This window comes from Ipomoea nil, unplaced genomic scaffold, assembly GCF_001879475.1.
Source record: "Ipomoea nil cultivar Tokyo-kokei standard unplaced genomic scaffold, Asagao_1.1 scaffold2705, whole genome shotgun sequence".
NCBI lineage: Eukaryota > Viridiplantae > Streptophyta > Magnoliopsida > Solanales > Convolvulaceae > Ipomoea > Ipomoea nil.
Window position 1 is genome coordinate 3580883 of NW_017619133.1, and position 15264 is coordinate 3596146.

Below are 15264 nucleotides of genomic sequence, written 5' to 3' on the forward strand. Positions count from 1 at the left end.
ATAACAGTTCTGTTCGTGATTCTTTCGAACGGACTGTGTCCGAGGTTGCTCCACCCCTATTCATCCGAACCTAGCCTTTCTTCGACTCACCATTTTGTTTCCATAAAACTTACTGTCCATAACTATCTATTTTGGAGGACTCAAATGCTTCCGTTCTAGTGAATTGTCAAATGTTTGTTCGTCGTGTCAGTTAGGGAAATCTTCCTGTTTTTCATTACCTCGTGTTGCTACTTCTAGTACTCATGTGTTAGAACTTATTTACACTGATATTTGGGGCCCTACGCCAATAACCTCTGTGAATGGTTTTCGTTACTTTGTATTATTTGTGGATGACTTTACGCGTTTTGTTTGGTTTTATCCTATGCGTGCAAAAACCGATATCTATTCAATCTTTGAACGTTTTCAGTCACTTGTTGAGCGTTCATTTTCTCATAAAATAATTTACATTCAGTCTGATTTAGGGGGAGAATACAAAAAGCTCCACTCTACTTTTGAGTCTTTTGGTATTCGTCATAGGCAGTCCTGTGCGTATACGCATGAGCAGAATGGTCGGGTAGAGCGTCGCCATCGCATATAGTTGAAACTAGGTTGGCCTTAATGGCTCAGGCCTCTGTTCCCTCTCGTTATTGGGATTTTACGTTTGAAACGGCAGTCTACTTGATTAATAAGATGCATACTCGAGTGTTGGATAATGAGTCTCCTCACTATCGTTTACATCGTTCTCCTCCGTCCTATTCTTTTTTATGTGTTTTTGGGTGTCTTTGTTTTCCTCTATTGCGTCCATATAATCGTAATAAACTGCAGTATCGGTCGTCTCCGTGTATTTTCTTAGGATACCCTGACTCGTTTCGTGGCTATCGTTGTTTAGATACTAACACTAATAAGGTCTTTATCTGTCGCCATGTGCGATTCGATGAGTCCGTTTTTCCGTTTGCTGGTTGTGTTTCTACGCAGTTTGTTGACAAGCCCCGGGCGGTGCCGTGGGGTGTCGCTCTCGTTGTCTCTGTTCCTGCACCAGTATTGCATGCTAGGGAGGCACCTCCGGATCCTACCCCGTGATACCGAACTCAGACTCTAGCGAGCGGACAGTTTCTGACTGTGGGCAGGTCATGCGCCGTGGTCGGCCTCGTCGTGGTGCCAAAGTGGTTAGGCCGCGATCTCATGTGATGGGCACGCGGAGTATGGGTCCTAAAGAGCATGTCGCCCTGCTGTCTGCTACTGATTCACTTGAGCCCACGTGCTATTCCCAGGCTGTGCGGAATCCCGAGTGGCGTGAGGCCATGGATGTGGAGTTTAATGCCCTGCTTCAGAATCATACGTGGCGTCTTGTTCCTTACACCCCGTGTATGAATGTTGTAGGGTGTAAGTGGGTGTTTCGGGTCAAGCGAAATGCTAATGGGTCTGTTGAGCAGCACAAGGCCCGGTTGGTGGCTAAGGGCTTCAATCAGGTTGCAGGGAAGGATTTCTTCAAAACCTTCAGTCCGGTTGTTAAGCCTACCACGGTTCGGCTTTTGCTTTCTTTGGCTTATTCGCGTGGTTGGTCCATCCGGCAGTTGGATGTCCACAATGCGTTTCTGAATGGCTCTCTTGCTGAGACTGTGTATATGCGTCAGCCGCCCGGTTATGAGGACAAGTCGAAGCCAGATCATGTGTGCTTTCTGCAGCGTTCTCTATATGGCTTGAAGCAGGCCCCTCGTGCTTGGTTCACTCGGTTGCACAATTTTCTTGTTTCTGTTGGATTTGTTCCTTCTAAAACTGATGTATCGTTGTTTATTTATTCTGGTGGTGGTGCACAGCTATATTTTTTGGTGTATGTCGACGACATCCTGGTTATGGGCTCGGATCCACATCGTGTCTCAGGTCTTGTGGCCAAGCTGGCTACGGAGTTCAAGATTCTGGATATGGGGGCTCCGTCTTTCTTTCTTGGTATTGAGACTGTGCCACTCTCAGATGGTGTTCTGCTCTCCCAGTGGCGTTATGTCCAGGATATTCTTAAGCGTGCCAGGATGGTGGACTGCAAACCGGTCTCGACCCCAGTTTCGGTTGTTCATTCTGATGATGTTGAAACCGCTCCTTATGCAGATCCCACTCACTACCGCAGTTTAGCTGGTGCGTTGCAGTACTTGACTGTGACTCGCCCAGATTTGTCTTATGCGGTTAATAGGCTCTGTCAGCACATGCAGTCTCCCACCACGGCTGATTGGAGTCTGATGAAACGGGTCTTGCGATATGTTAAAGGTACTCTTGGTCTTGGTCTCTGTGTTCGTAGGTCTCTGTCTACTGCTATTCATGCTTTTTCTGACTCGGATTGGGCTGACAATCCGGATGATAGGAAGTCTACCAGTGGTTTTGCAGTATATGTGGGCAGCAATCTGGTTTCCTGGTCGTGTCGGAAGCAGCGCACTGTGGCGCGTTCTTCTACTGAGGCTGAATACAAGGCTTTGGCTGATGTCTCGGCTGAGGTTACATGGCTACTTAGAGAAATTGGGTTCCAGCCGGCTTCTACGCCGACTCTATGGTGTGACAACTTGGGTGCTACCTCTCTGTGTTCCAACCCGGTGTTTCATGCCCGGACGAAGCATGTGGAGATTGATTACCACTTCGTTCGTGACAAGGTGGCCAAGAAAGAGATTCAGGTTCATTTTATTTCTACAAAGGATCAGCTGGCAGACGTTTTCACCAAGGCTCTTCCATCTGCTCGGTTTTCCTATCTGCGAAACAAACTCAATGTTGCGGCTGCCCCGCCTTGAGTTTGAGGGGGAGTATTAGGACTTTGTACTGGTAGTCTATTAGGACTCTCTATCTATCTTGCTATATCATTATTGTACAGACTCTGTTAACGATTCATTAATCAAATCCTCATCGAATTCAGCTCAATTTTTACTTAAACTGTTCGAACTCAAGTTAGAATTCAACTCAACAATAACCAAATCATATTCGAATATTCATAGAATCAAATCTAACAGCATAACTCATGTTGTAAATTTTGATGTCCATTGGCTTATTAGCTCCTAATCGGTGAGTTGCTGGATTGTATCGACAATATAAAATGAACAATGTAGAACAATATAGAGATAGAGAAGAAAGGAGAATCTTTCATTCACCAATAACCAACCACACATGTCACACACACACACACACACACACACACACACACACACACACACACACATATACACACACACACAAATGTAATAATGATACAATAATGATAAAACTGTTACATCCATACAATAATCTATATATTTATAACACTCCCTTTGAACATTATTTATCCACAATCGTGGCTCGTTAAAAACTTGTTAGGAAAACTCTATTAAAGAATGAGGGGATTAGTCAATGTGTCCGACGGTGGAAACACTGGGTATTCTTTAAAAAAAAATCTAGATAAGAAAAGAGTCCAAGATTTATAGGTAATTATATTCATGCCTCGTTAATAATTTGACTTGTTTACATCCCATATGCAACGGATAGTTATGATGTGCATCAGTATGCACCATGCATGGTGCATACGGATGCAAAAACGACGTCGTTTTATTAAAAACGCGCGTCTCCCCTTAAAAAAAATTCAGGTTCGATTCCTAGCAACAACATTATGTTGTTCATTCATTCTGAAATTTTAGTTCATAGATTATGGAATTTTAGTTCATTGATTCTGGAATTATAGTTCATCGATTCTGGAATTGTAGTTCATTGATTCTGAAATTTTAGTTCATCGATTATGGAATTTTAATTTTTCGTGCCCCCAGTTGCAACATACAGTTTTATAACTCATAATTTACATTATTCTAAAACATAATCTACATTATTCTAAAGCATAATGTACATGATTTTAAAACATAATGTACATTATATTACCTTAGATGTTTCATTATTCTAACACATAATGTACATTATTCTAACACATAAGAAAAGAAATCAAAAGAGAGGGAGAAGAAGAAGGGCTAACCTTAGAAAATGTCGGCCGAGGATGACAACAAAACTAACTCGGGAAGGAAGGACGTCGGCCGCCGCAAAAAAAAAAAAAAAAAAAAAAAAAAAAAAAAAAAAAAAAAAAAAAAAAAAAAAGTAAAGGGTTGTGAAGATGGGGAGGTCAGCAGAGGATTTGGGGAGTGAGAGCAAAGAAATGCGGAAGGGGAGAAGGGAGAATGACGCGGGTATTTATAGGTATGGTCGGATGACCAGATCGTGCCACGCGTACTCGATCGAACGGCTGGGAAGTGACGTAACGTCTGAAGAGACGATTACGAAAAGGCATGCCTCGAGACTGTAACCGGCGGGAAAGGAGGGGTTGCCATAATTACATGTCAGTGACCGTACCGATTCTCGGCACTGTGCGTCCCGTGCCTCCCAAAACGACGTCGTTTTGGAAGGTGCGGTAGGAAGTTGACATGATTATGTATATTTGTTTATATAATTATGTATATTTTTTATTATGTACATTTTTTATACAATTATGTATATTTTTTTATACAATTATGTACATCCGAATCAGGCAATTTTTGTGTATTATGTTAAGAGTTGATGTGTATTATGTTCAAAGTCTATGTTTATTATGTATTATGTTAGATTATGTGTATTATCTTTTAAAAAAAGAGTATATGTATTTTGCTATATAATTATGTACATTCATGTATACAATTATGTGTATTCTAGTATAACATTATGTACATTTTTGAACATAAGTTTTTTTTAAAGAAAATTAACTGCCAAACACTGGGTAGCGAAATTTCAAAAAAAAAAAAAAAAAAAAAAAAAAATGAAATGACGTCGTTTTGCATCTGAGCGCACAATACAACGCGCGCCGTGGTGCAGGATATAAATTGCCTTATTACTTGCTGTGATTCTTGTTTACACAAAACCTAGTCAAGTTAGTGTTAGTTTAAGATATAATCCAGTGTTTGGTAGTATCTTTCCCGTCTTTCGGGCCAATCCCACCAAAAAAAAAAAAGATATAATCCAGTAACTCATTCAAATTAGCAATATATTTCAAATATAGTTCGAAAGTGTTCTGTTAGGTTAAACTTCAATTCAACAAATTGGATGGACTCAAAAGGACGATATAACTCACGTTCTTCATAGATGTTGGTTGAAGTAGGCGATGCACATGCTTGTTTTGCTTCTCCTCAATTTCTTTGTTAGGATACAAAGTTAGAATTTTACTCTCGCAAAAGAATCACTTTTGATAAAAAGTTGGCCCGTTTACTAGCTAACTGAAAATTTTCTCCTATTTTATGGAGAATTAAAAGAATAGAAAACCAAAAACATGTTTACTAGCATAATTTTTCATTTTGAAAACTAAATACATTTTTCAGTTTTTTAGAAAACTAGAGAACTTCTACAAAATGTTTGCTAAATAGAAAACAGAATCATCTATCATCTATTTGACTATATATTATTATAATCACGTTCTTACCATTATCTAATTATTACATATGTATTTATTACTATAATTACATTAATTATCATATTCTTTTCCTTATCACCATATTTTATCTTTTTGTACTCGCATTTACTTATATAAATATAACTTATTTGCTTACGTTTAAAGTTAGACATCACATTATCAAGATTAAAATTTGAAATCTACACCAAGTTTTAGATTTTGATTGAATTCGATAGATTATTGGTTTGAATATTTTAGGTTATGTTATATCGTAGTACAAGTTTGTTCCGGATATTGGATAATGAAATTTCACATATATTAGATATCAAAGTAAAAATTATATGTATACAAGTCATTCAAATGAATATATCAAAAAATATTAGCTAAAAAATATAAATATTATCTTAACTAAATTTTAGATTAACTTAATAGGTTATCGATTACGATATGTTTTTAGTTAGATATACGGATATGAATTTGGTTCGGATATTAAATGTAAAAATCTTACATATATTAGATTTAAATGAAAAACTATATTTATTCAATTTAAACCAAACATATCCAAAAATATTTTAAATACAAGGTTTTAAAATTACTCAAAATTAATTTTGTGTTAATTTTATAACGTTAGTCTAAAAAAAAAAAAAAGAAATTTGAAAAAAATGAGTGTTAGTAAACAAGTTTTCTAAATAGAAAACAGAGAATGGAAATTGGAAAATTAGAAAATAAAAAACAAAGAACATTTTTCTGAAGTAAACAGGCCCATAATTTTTACTTTGAATTCTAATATAGTAATATATGTGAAATTTCAATATCTGATACCCGGAACAAACTTGTATTATGATATAACATAAATAAAAATATTCAAATCAATAACCAATTAAGTTCAATTAAAATATAAAACTTGGTATAGATTTCAATTTGTAATTTTGACAATGTGAATAATGTCTAACTTTAAGAATAAGCAAATAAGTTATGTTTAAATAAGTAATGCAAGTAGAAAAGACAGAATATGATGATAAGTAAAAGAAGAGTATAATGAATATAATCATAGTATTGAATAAATAAGTAAGTATATAATGGTGAGAGTGTAGTTATAGTGACATATAGCCAAATAGATGATAAATGATTCTGTTTTCCGTTTAGAAGACAGTTTTTAATAGTTTTCTAGTTTGCTATAAAACTGAAAAATTGTTTCCAGTTTCAAAATGGAAAACTATGTTAGTAAACATGTTTTAGGTTTTCTGTTTTCTGTTCTCCAATTTTTCAGTTAGTAAACAGGCCTCATATGTTTGATAAATGTTTCTTAGACATTCTTGAGTCATGAGAATGTCCTTGAATATTCTAGTAGGTGAGATGACCTTGAGAAAGACTTCCATGTGGTTACATGACATCTATCATCTATTCAATTGACTCATCTTCTTGCTCTTAATTTGATTTCACTATCTTGACCTCATTTGTATTCATTCAAGTGTGCTGTTTGATATTGTGTTTGTATCAAAATCAACCTTATGTTTTGGCTAGATTTCAATGAGGAACATTAATATCTTATGTTTGAAATCTTAAAGCTCTATTCCTATTGTCAATTCTTGTGAGAACGAAATCATATGTAAGGGCAAATGTTGTGGAACCGTGTCCACCTTGCAAGGTGAACACGGTTTCAAAACTGTTCATAATTATTAATATATAGTTCAACAATTATGAACATATAGTTCTATAATTATGAACATAGAGCTGTGAACATAATTATGAATATATAGTTCGGTAATTATGAATATAGAGATTCAATAATTGTGAATATGAAGTTAAAAAATTATGAATATATAGCTTTATAATTATGAACATAGAGTTCTATAATTGTGAATATAGAGTTCAATAATTATGAATATGAAGTTCAAAAATTATGAATATATAGCTTTATAATTATGAACATAGAATCGTGTTCACCTTGCAAGGTTGACAAAGTTCCACAACATAATGATTGATATGTAAGGATATCCTCTTACACATCCACGACAAATTATGTTGTGCAATCGTGTGCACCATGCATGGTGCACACAGAATTGGATTCATAATTTTTATACTATAAATTCATAAATTTTGTACTATAGATTCATAATTTCTATACTATAGTCATAATTATTGAACTCTATATTCAAATTACAAAACTCTATGTTCATAATTTTCAATGTTCATATTCCCAATTGTTGAACTCTATATTCACAAATCACAGAATTATATGTTCATAATTTGATAATTATACAGTATAGAAATTATGAATCTATAGTATAGAAATTATGAATCTACAGTTTAGAAATTATGAATCTACAGTTTAGAATTATGAATTTACAGTTTAGAATTATGAATCTACAGTATAGAAATTATGAATCTATAGTATAGAATTATAAATTTATAGTATAGAAATTATGGATCCAATTCCGTGTGCACCTTGCATGGTGCACACGATTGCACAGCATAACGCTCCCACATCCACGGCAAATTATTGTGTGGATCATGAATATCAGATACATTTTTAATATATTAAAAATACATTATTTTTGTATTGAAAGTACATTATATAAAATAATATACCCTTAATATATTTTAAAAATGTACTTTCAAAATATACCTTACGTACATAAATAATGCACCCTTAATATATTAAAAATGTACTTTTTATTTATGGTCCACACAATTATATGGACCATAGTGCATCCAATAATGATTGCACATGCACTTGCCCAAAATGTTAATCAATCACAAACTGAAATATTTTGATTTAAAAATGGTTATTAATTGAAATATTTCATTTGGGTTGATTAATCATATATTTTATTAAATTGTGCACATCCCTAGTCTAGGCCAAGAAAATTGCTTAAAGATTTCAATTATTCATATGACCCAATTAACTTTTAGGCCTCAATTCCTCAGCTCAGTTGGTTTGTCCCTGGAGCCCATTCCCCCCACAGGTTTAAATCTATGACCCAATTAACTTTTAGTATTCCGTTTGTTATTTCGTTCATTTGGTGTTAAATAGACTGACAATTCAATAATTTAAATATTAGCATTTCTTTCCTCCTAGATTGGCGAAGTGCCAAATTTCTCTTTCTTTTACGAATTACTCCTAAACTTACGAATATAAAAATTTGATTTGCAGGTCTAGGAGTAATTCGTTAAGAAAAGAGGGATTTCGCGCTTCGAGAGCGGAGAGTAAAGAAAGACCAACATTGAAATTACTGAATTGTCCCTTTAGTTAACATCAATTTGACGGAATAACAAACGGATGACTAAATTGAGCAAAAACACATAAATTTAGGATTATATTAGATCACCAAAGTCGTTTAGGATGAAAATGAAAAAAATCACTATAATCGAAGACTATTTTAGGTATTAACTCTAAAATATCATTTTCTGACTTTTAGCCAAACACCATAAAGTGAAAATATTTTCTAGAAAATTAATCATTATTCAAAAAATATTATTTTTTGTTCCAAGCGAACCCTGGGTGAAAAAACATAAATATTTGTTTTTTAACAATTATATCCAATTATTAATTTATTAATTTATTATAGTATATAACACTAAAAATCAAAAATAATTCAATCATCTTGATTTAAGGATTAATTGTGATATAATATTTAAACATGATTTTATATTGTCAAATGTTTCTTTGAAGAGTTTAATTTATAATTTTTTATGAAATAAAGTAAACATTTTCATACATTATATTTTTAAAAAACAATTTAAAGTTGTACTTTTGTGCAAAAACTCAAGAAATTCGAGTTAGATTAAATGTGTACTTTGTTTGAAATTATAATTATTACAAAATATAAATGTTTGATATTAATTTGTTAAATTTTAGAGATTTTAAGATAATAATAATTATGCATAATTTGGTACAATTGTGACAGTATATTCAAATCTAATAAGCAATCTCACAAACCATTACACAATACAGAACTTACATACTAATTGTGATAGTACATTCAAATCCAATAAGCAATCTCACAAACCATTACACAATACAGAACTTACTAAGGAAACAACATAAAATTAAGATTCTTGTATGTAAAAAATTTCTGCTTCTGTAGAGGCACAAGCGGAACTTAAAAGTTTCTGCATAATTTTAAAGTCTTCATCAGAGCAAATCCAACCTCGAACAATGACAACCTTCTTAATTCCTGGAAAGCAAGCAAGGAACACCTCAATAGAAAGCATTTCAGACCTCGACCCATTAAAATGGCTAAACTTCAAAGTGTGAAGCATTTTCAGTGTTCGAGCCACAGTGCTGAGTTCTTCCATAAGCACAAAATCCTCTGGATTTAACTTCAAATACTAATAACAGAACATAAACAGGGAATCAGTTCATAATGTACATAACAAATTTGCATTAAGAAATGCAACAATAATGAAATCAATCAGAATTTTATAGAACAATTGATCCATATATATATATATATATATATATATATATATATATATATATATATATATATATATATATATATATAAATGAAGATTACCTCTAGGTGCCATATATCAAGTTCGCATAATTTTGGACATGCTCGCAGCAGATGTATGAATGCAGAATTATTTATATTCTCTGGCACAAAGGTATAACTTGATACACATAGCTTGAGGAGTTCAAAGTTTAGTGCAGGTGCATGTCCCACTCTAGTAAGTTCTTCAACAAATATCTTGGAAATCAAGAGAAAGACAATTAGATCAGTTCCTAAAAATCATTTTATAAAAACAGAATTAAACAAAATAAGTGTCAGGCCAATTTACCTTAAAGAAACATGGGGAACAACTCAAATCAAAACTAGATATAGAACTCAAGTCCAAGTTAGGCGGCAGAACACCAAATGTTTTGTAATAATAACAACACTCGAGCAGGCTGATTTTCAATCTACCAAGCTTTGGTGCAACAATGTCAAAATCAAATATCTTTTCGCATTCGCCAAATGAGAGATCCTCTAGCATAGGAAGATAAACAACATAATCCGAACAAGTTCTAGGCTTAAAGTCAACATTGTCAAGACAAAGTGATGTAACATTCGGAAGTACACAAGATGCATTTATTAGTTCAACAGAGATATTATCAAGTTTCAATCTCTTCAGTGTTGGGCAAGAAAACAAGCAATTCGTCACCCGGCATCTTGTATCTGTAAAACAAGAAATGTCAATTTCTTCAACACCATTCTGGGTGAGAAGAAGAAGCCACGGGTTCAAGTTGTCCGACAACAAATTAGCTATATCCCAAGGATCAAATTCTTCAGAGAAATGGAATGCAAATACTTGTTCAGAAAAGTTGATGACAATTTTCTGAATAGGTCCATTGTGCCGCATGAGAATTTTGTTGATTACTTCCAAAATAGGAGATTGAGATTCCGACTTCCAACCTTCAGCATTGGAATATTTAAGACATATGTAATCAAAGAAGCCATCACCAAAGTTGAGCTTTGTCAAACTAAACCAGATATCCTTCCAGAAGGAAGATAAGATCGCAGTTCTAGCAGCTTCCTGAATCGGTAAATATCCCAAAATATTGTCAAGTATACCCACGGGGAGTTCACTAATTCTGTCTTCTCCTTCCATATATAATCCAGATAACTCGCTCTAACAAACACAAATTGAAAAACAAAGAAATCAGAACATAGTTCTACAACATGAATTCAAAACAAACCTATTTTTGGCATTCAAATTTTGTAGGCCTATAACCACTAATTTAATCTGCAAATTATAATTTATAAAGCAGAGAACACTTAGATCTTGACTCGAATTGAGCTCGACCTTTCAACAATGTGCATTCATCCAACTACTAGCTAATACAATCTGACATTTCACCCAATTTCAAATTATTGAAAGATGCAACTTCAACATCCCTACACTACGGCCCACATCTCTCAGTAAATTAATTGATAAAATTAAAAAAGGAAAGTTGAGGGCTGGGAATAAACAGAGAAAGAAAATGGCAGTTCTTCTGCGGTTCTGCGTACGCCGTACAGAGAAAGAAAATCGACGACGGAGTGAGGGAGCGAGGCAGCGTTCCATAGATTTCAACGAAGAAGAAGACTTACCCAAATTCGTAGATTCGCAGGCCGTCGGAGTGTTTGGCGGAGTCGCTCAGTCGTTCTTCTAGTCGCTAGGGATTTTAGAATTTAGATTTTAGGATTTAGGAATTTAGATATTTAAGGATTAATTAATTACTGAAATGGTCCCTTGATTATATCAAGCGAAATTATCAATTTGGTCTTTGACTATTTTTTTTTAACCAATTAAGTCCCTTAATTTTAAAAATCTTAATCAATTTGGTCCTCTATTTGTTTGACTGTTAGTCAACCGTTAACTTGGGACCAAATTGGTAATTTCGCTATAGTCAATGAACCATTTTAGTAATTAATTTTAGGGGTGGGCAATTTGGTTTAGTTTTCTCGAACTGAACCGTACCAAACTAATTTGGTTCGGTAATATACTGAACAACCGAACGGGGATTGGACTCTTATATACCGAACGGTTCGATAAAAAATCTATCTGAATTGTTCGGTAAAAAATTGAACTGAATCGAATACCGTTTGATTTTTTAATAATAATAATAATAATAATAATAATAATAATAATAATAATAATAATAATAAATAAATAAATAAATAAATAAATAAATAAATAAAAAGTAAATCCTAGTCACTTACTGCTTGCTCTGTCGTTCAGTTCATATTCTCACGGGTATCTCTCGTATATATTTTATTTGATTTCTTTATTGTTTCTCATAAATCCAAAGTTCAAACGGTATTCAATTCAGTTCGGTTTTTACCGAACAAATTCAGTTCGGTTCGAGTTTTTTACCGAACCGTTCGGTATACAAGAATCTATTACCGTTCGGTTTTTTGGTATATTGCCGAATTTAACTAGTTTGGTACGATTCGGTTTGAGAAAACTGAACCGAATTGTCCATCCTTAAAGTTAATTACCAAAATGGTCCCTTGACTATAGCAAATTACCAATTTGATCCCAAGTTAACGGTTGACTAACGGTCAAACAAATGGATGATCAAATTGGTTAAGAATTTTAAAGTTGAGGGACTTAATTGGTCAAAAAAAAATAGTTAAGGACCAAATTGATAATTTCACTATAGGCAATGGACAATTTCAGTAATTAACTATTTAAGGATTCAGAATTTGAAGTATGAATTTTAATTTTTAATTGTTAAAAAGCTACTTCTATAAATTAGAGAAAATATCACAAATGGTCATTTCACTATTTGGTTAGTATTTTTTTTTTAGTCATTGACTCTCTATTTGACCAAAACACGTATTCTGACTTTTATGTTTTAATGTTTTATCATACATATAATCTTCCGTTAAGATTTTTGTTGAATAGATGTTAAATTTAAGGGATATTACCATCAAATTAATTAATATAATTATGATTACCTTTTTAGAAAAGTATAGCAAAATAATTAATTTTAAATATTGAGTGGACTATGAAAGTATTAGTGCAATATACATTTTTAATATATTAAGGTCAAAGTACGTATGAGGTCCATGCACTATAGTGTTTTGTTCAATTTAGTGCTTCTTCCTTAATTTTGTTCAATTTAGTCCCTGTACTTTATAAAATAAAACAATTAAGGACAATAGTTTATGTAGCGCTAACATTATCTTTGCCATGTCATCATACTTACATGCCAACTAATATATTATTTTATAAATATTTAAAATTAATTATTCTTACCACTAATATATTACATTAATATGTCCAAAATAAATACATAAATATTTGTTCACATCAGCTATTGTCTTTAATTGTTTCAATTTTTAAAGTATAGGGACTAATATGAACAAAATTAAAGTAGAATGACTAAATTGAACAAAACACTATAGTACAGGAACCTCATAGGTACTTTCACCAATATATTAAAAGGAAAATGGTCAAATAGGTTCTCGAACTTTAGCCAAAAACGCAAATAGCCCCTCAACTTTTTAAAGGTGCAATTACACCAATAAACAATTCATTTTGATGCAATTAAGTCAGAAAACTGGTAATTAGGGATCCGGCTACCCTCCGACGCAATTTCAGGCAAAAAAATGACTGGTGACTGATGAACGGTCGCCGGTCACGGAGAAGGCAACCCCAGTGGTCGCCTTATTGCTTTGAGAAGGCAACCACAGTGGCCGCCTTCTCACTGGATGTGACTAGAGGTGGCCGGATTTGATGACCTGTGATAGTAGGTCATTTACGGTTTTTGGGCTTAATTGCATCAAAATGAATTGTTTATAGGTGTAATTGCACCTTCAAAAAGTTGAGGGGTCTAATTAACTTTTCAACTAAAGTTTGAGGGCCTATTTGACCATTTTGCCTATATTAAAAGTACATTATTTGTGTACTGAATGTACATTATTTGGTAATATAAAAAATTATACTTTCAAACAATATATTTTATATATACAAATAATGTACTTTTAGTATATTAAAATATACTTTTTATTTATGACGAATAATAGGTATATATACTTGGGGTTATATTATATATACTTGGGGTTATATTATAAATATAAAAATATTTTAGGTATACAATGGAATATATATAGAAGACAAGAAGGAAGGCGAAAAGAAAGCAAAAGAGAGGCAGAAGAAGAAGGGCTAACTTTAGAAAATGACGGGCGGAGAGGACAACGGAACTGACTCGGGAAGGAAGGACGTCGGCCACCAGAAAAAAAAAATGGTTGTGAAGAAGGGGAGGTCGCCAGAGGATTTGGGAAGTGAGAGCAAAGGAATGCGGAAGGGGAGAAGGGAGAATGACACGAGTATTTATAGGTATGGTCGGATGACCAGATCGTGCCCCCGCGTACTCGATCAAACGGCTGGGGAAGTGACGTAACGTCTGACGAGACGATTACGAAAAGGCATGCATCGAGACTGTAACCGGCGGGAAAGCAGGGGTTGTCATAATTACAGTCAGTGATCGCACCAATTCTCGGAACCAGTCGGGATAAAGCGAAACCAATTGACAGAAGCACACACCCCCGACTGAGTGCCGGTTCAGCCCAAAAATGAGATAGCAATCTTCAACGGAAAAGAGAATATTTAACGGAAAAGTTATAGGATAATCATTTTTTTTGAAAACCAACGAGAGAGAACTTTTATTAAAACAACGAGACAATACAATCAGGTATAGAAGAAAACCAACAAACAGGATCAGTATATGAACGTGCTGCCGTAGCCAAGATATGTGCAGCCTTGTTCATTGATCCAGAAATAAATCGAATAGACACTATTTCAAAGTGTCGTTTTAAATCCCGACATTCTCGGAGAACACAACCTGCGAAAGAAAAATCTTGCAAAGTGTCATTTAGTAGGTTACACACCATTTGACAATCTGAATGAATAAAATCTCAATGAAAAATTAAAATCTGATAAATCTGATCCACTCATTTGATTAAAAAAATTGACCGTCATCGTTTCTACATATTATAGGCCTAACTCTCTTTGGCTCTTATTAGTATAGTAGAAAATAATAATTTAGTAGATACAACAAAAACTAATACATATGCATTTCTTTAAACGGCGTCGTTTCTTTAAGTAAAGAAACGACAGTCGTTACAGCTTAATGGAGCGCGCATTTTGTGTGTGTTAATTATCAAATGAAACTACAATGTATCTAAACTAACACTACTTCACTTACTTCTTCCGTCCCATTTTATGTGTCTGGTTCAGTTAACGAAACTTAACTGAAGTTATTTTCAATTCAATTTTTCATAATATTAAGTTTAGTATTAGTATACAAAATTTATATATTTAGAAACTACACTAAATTACTATTAACCATAAAAAAAATCAAATTTAAAAATAAGTAAAAAAATACTAAAGAAAATAAA

The 15264-nt window shown here is 33.6% G+C and overlaps 1 protein-coding gene across 1 annotated transcript; it reads right to left on the reverse strand.

Moving 5' to 3' along the window:
• Positions 1 to 9248: 9248 nt before the first annotated feature.
• LOC109156393 (F-box/FBD/LRR-repeat protein At1g13570-like) lies at positions 9249 to 11535 on the reverse strand. Its single transcript, XM_019304232.1, has 4 exons — positions 11467 to 11535; positions 10175 to 11005; positions 9910 to 10083; positions 9249 to 9721 (listed from the first exon to the last, which is right to left on the reverse strand). Exons 2-4 carry the CDS (start codon positions 10982 to 10984, stop codon positions 9440 to 9442), a joined length of 1266 nt encoding a protein of 421 aa, XP_019159777.1. The 5' UTR covers positions 10985 to 11005; positions 11467 to 11535; the 3' UTR covers positions 9249 to 9439.
• Between the last annotated feature and the right edge of the window lie 3729 nt (positions 11536 to 15264).

Excerpts from the sequence above, each read along its gene's own strand:
- LOC109156393 (XM_019304232.1), bottom strand. The coding sequence starts at position 10,984 with ATGGAAGGAGAAGACAGAATTAGTGAACTCCCCGTGGGTATACTTGAC. Across the intron at positions 10,084-10,174 it reads GTTCCCCATGTTTCTTTAAG|ATATTTGTTGAAGAACTTAC; the intron begins GTAAATTGGCCT and ends TTGATTTCCAAG. Across the intron at positions 9,722-9,909 it reads TTGATATATGGCACCTAGAG|TATTTGAAGTTAAATCCAGA; the intron begins GTAATCTTCATT and ends TTCTGTTATTAG.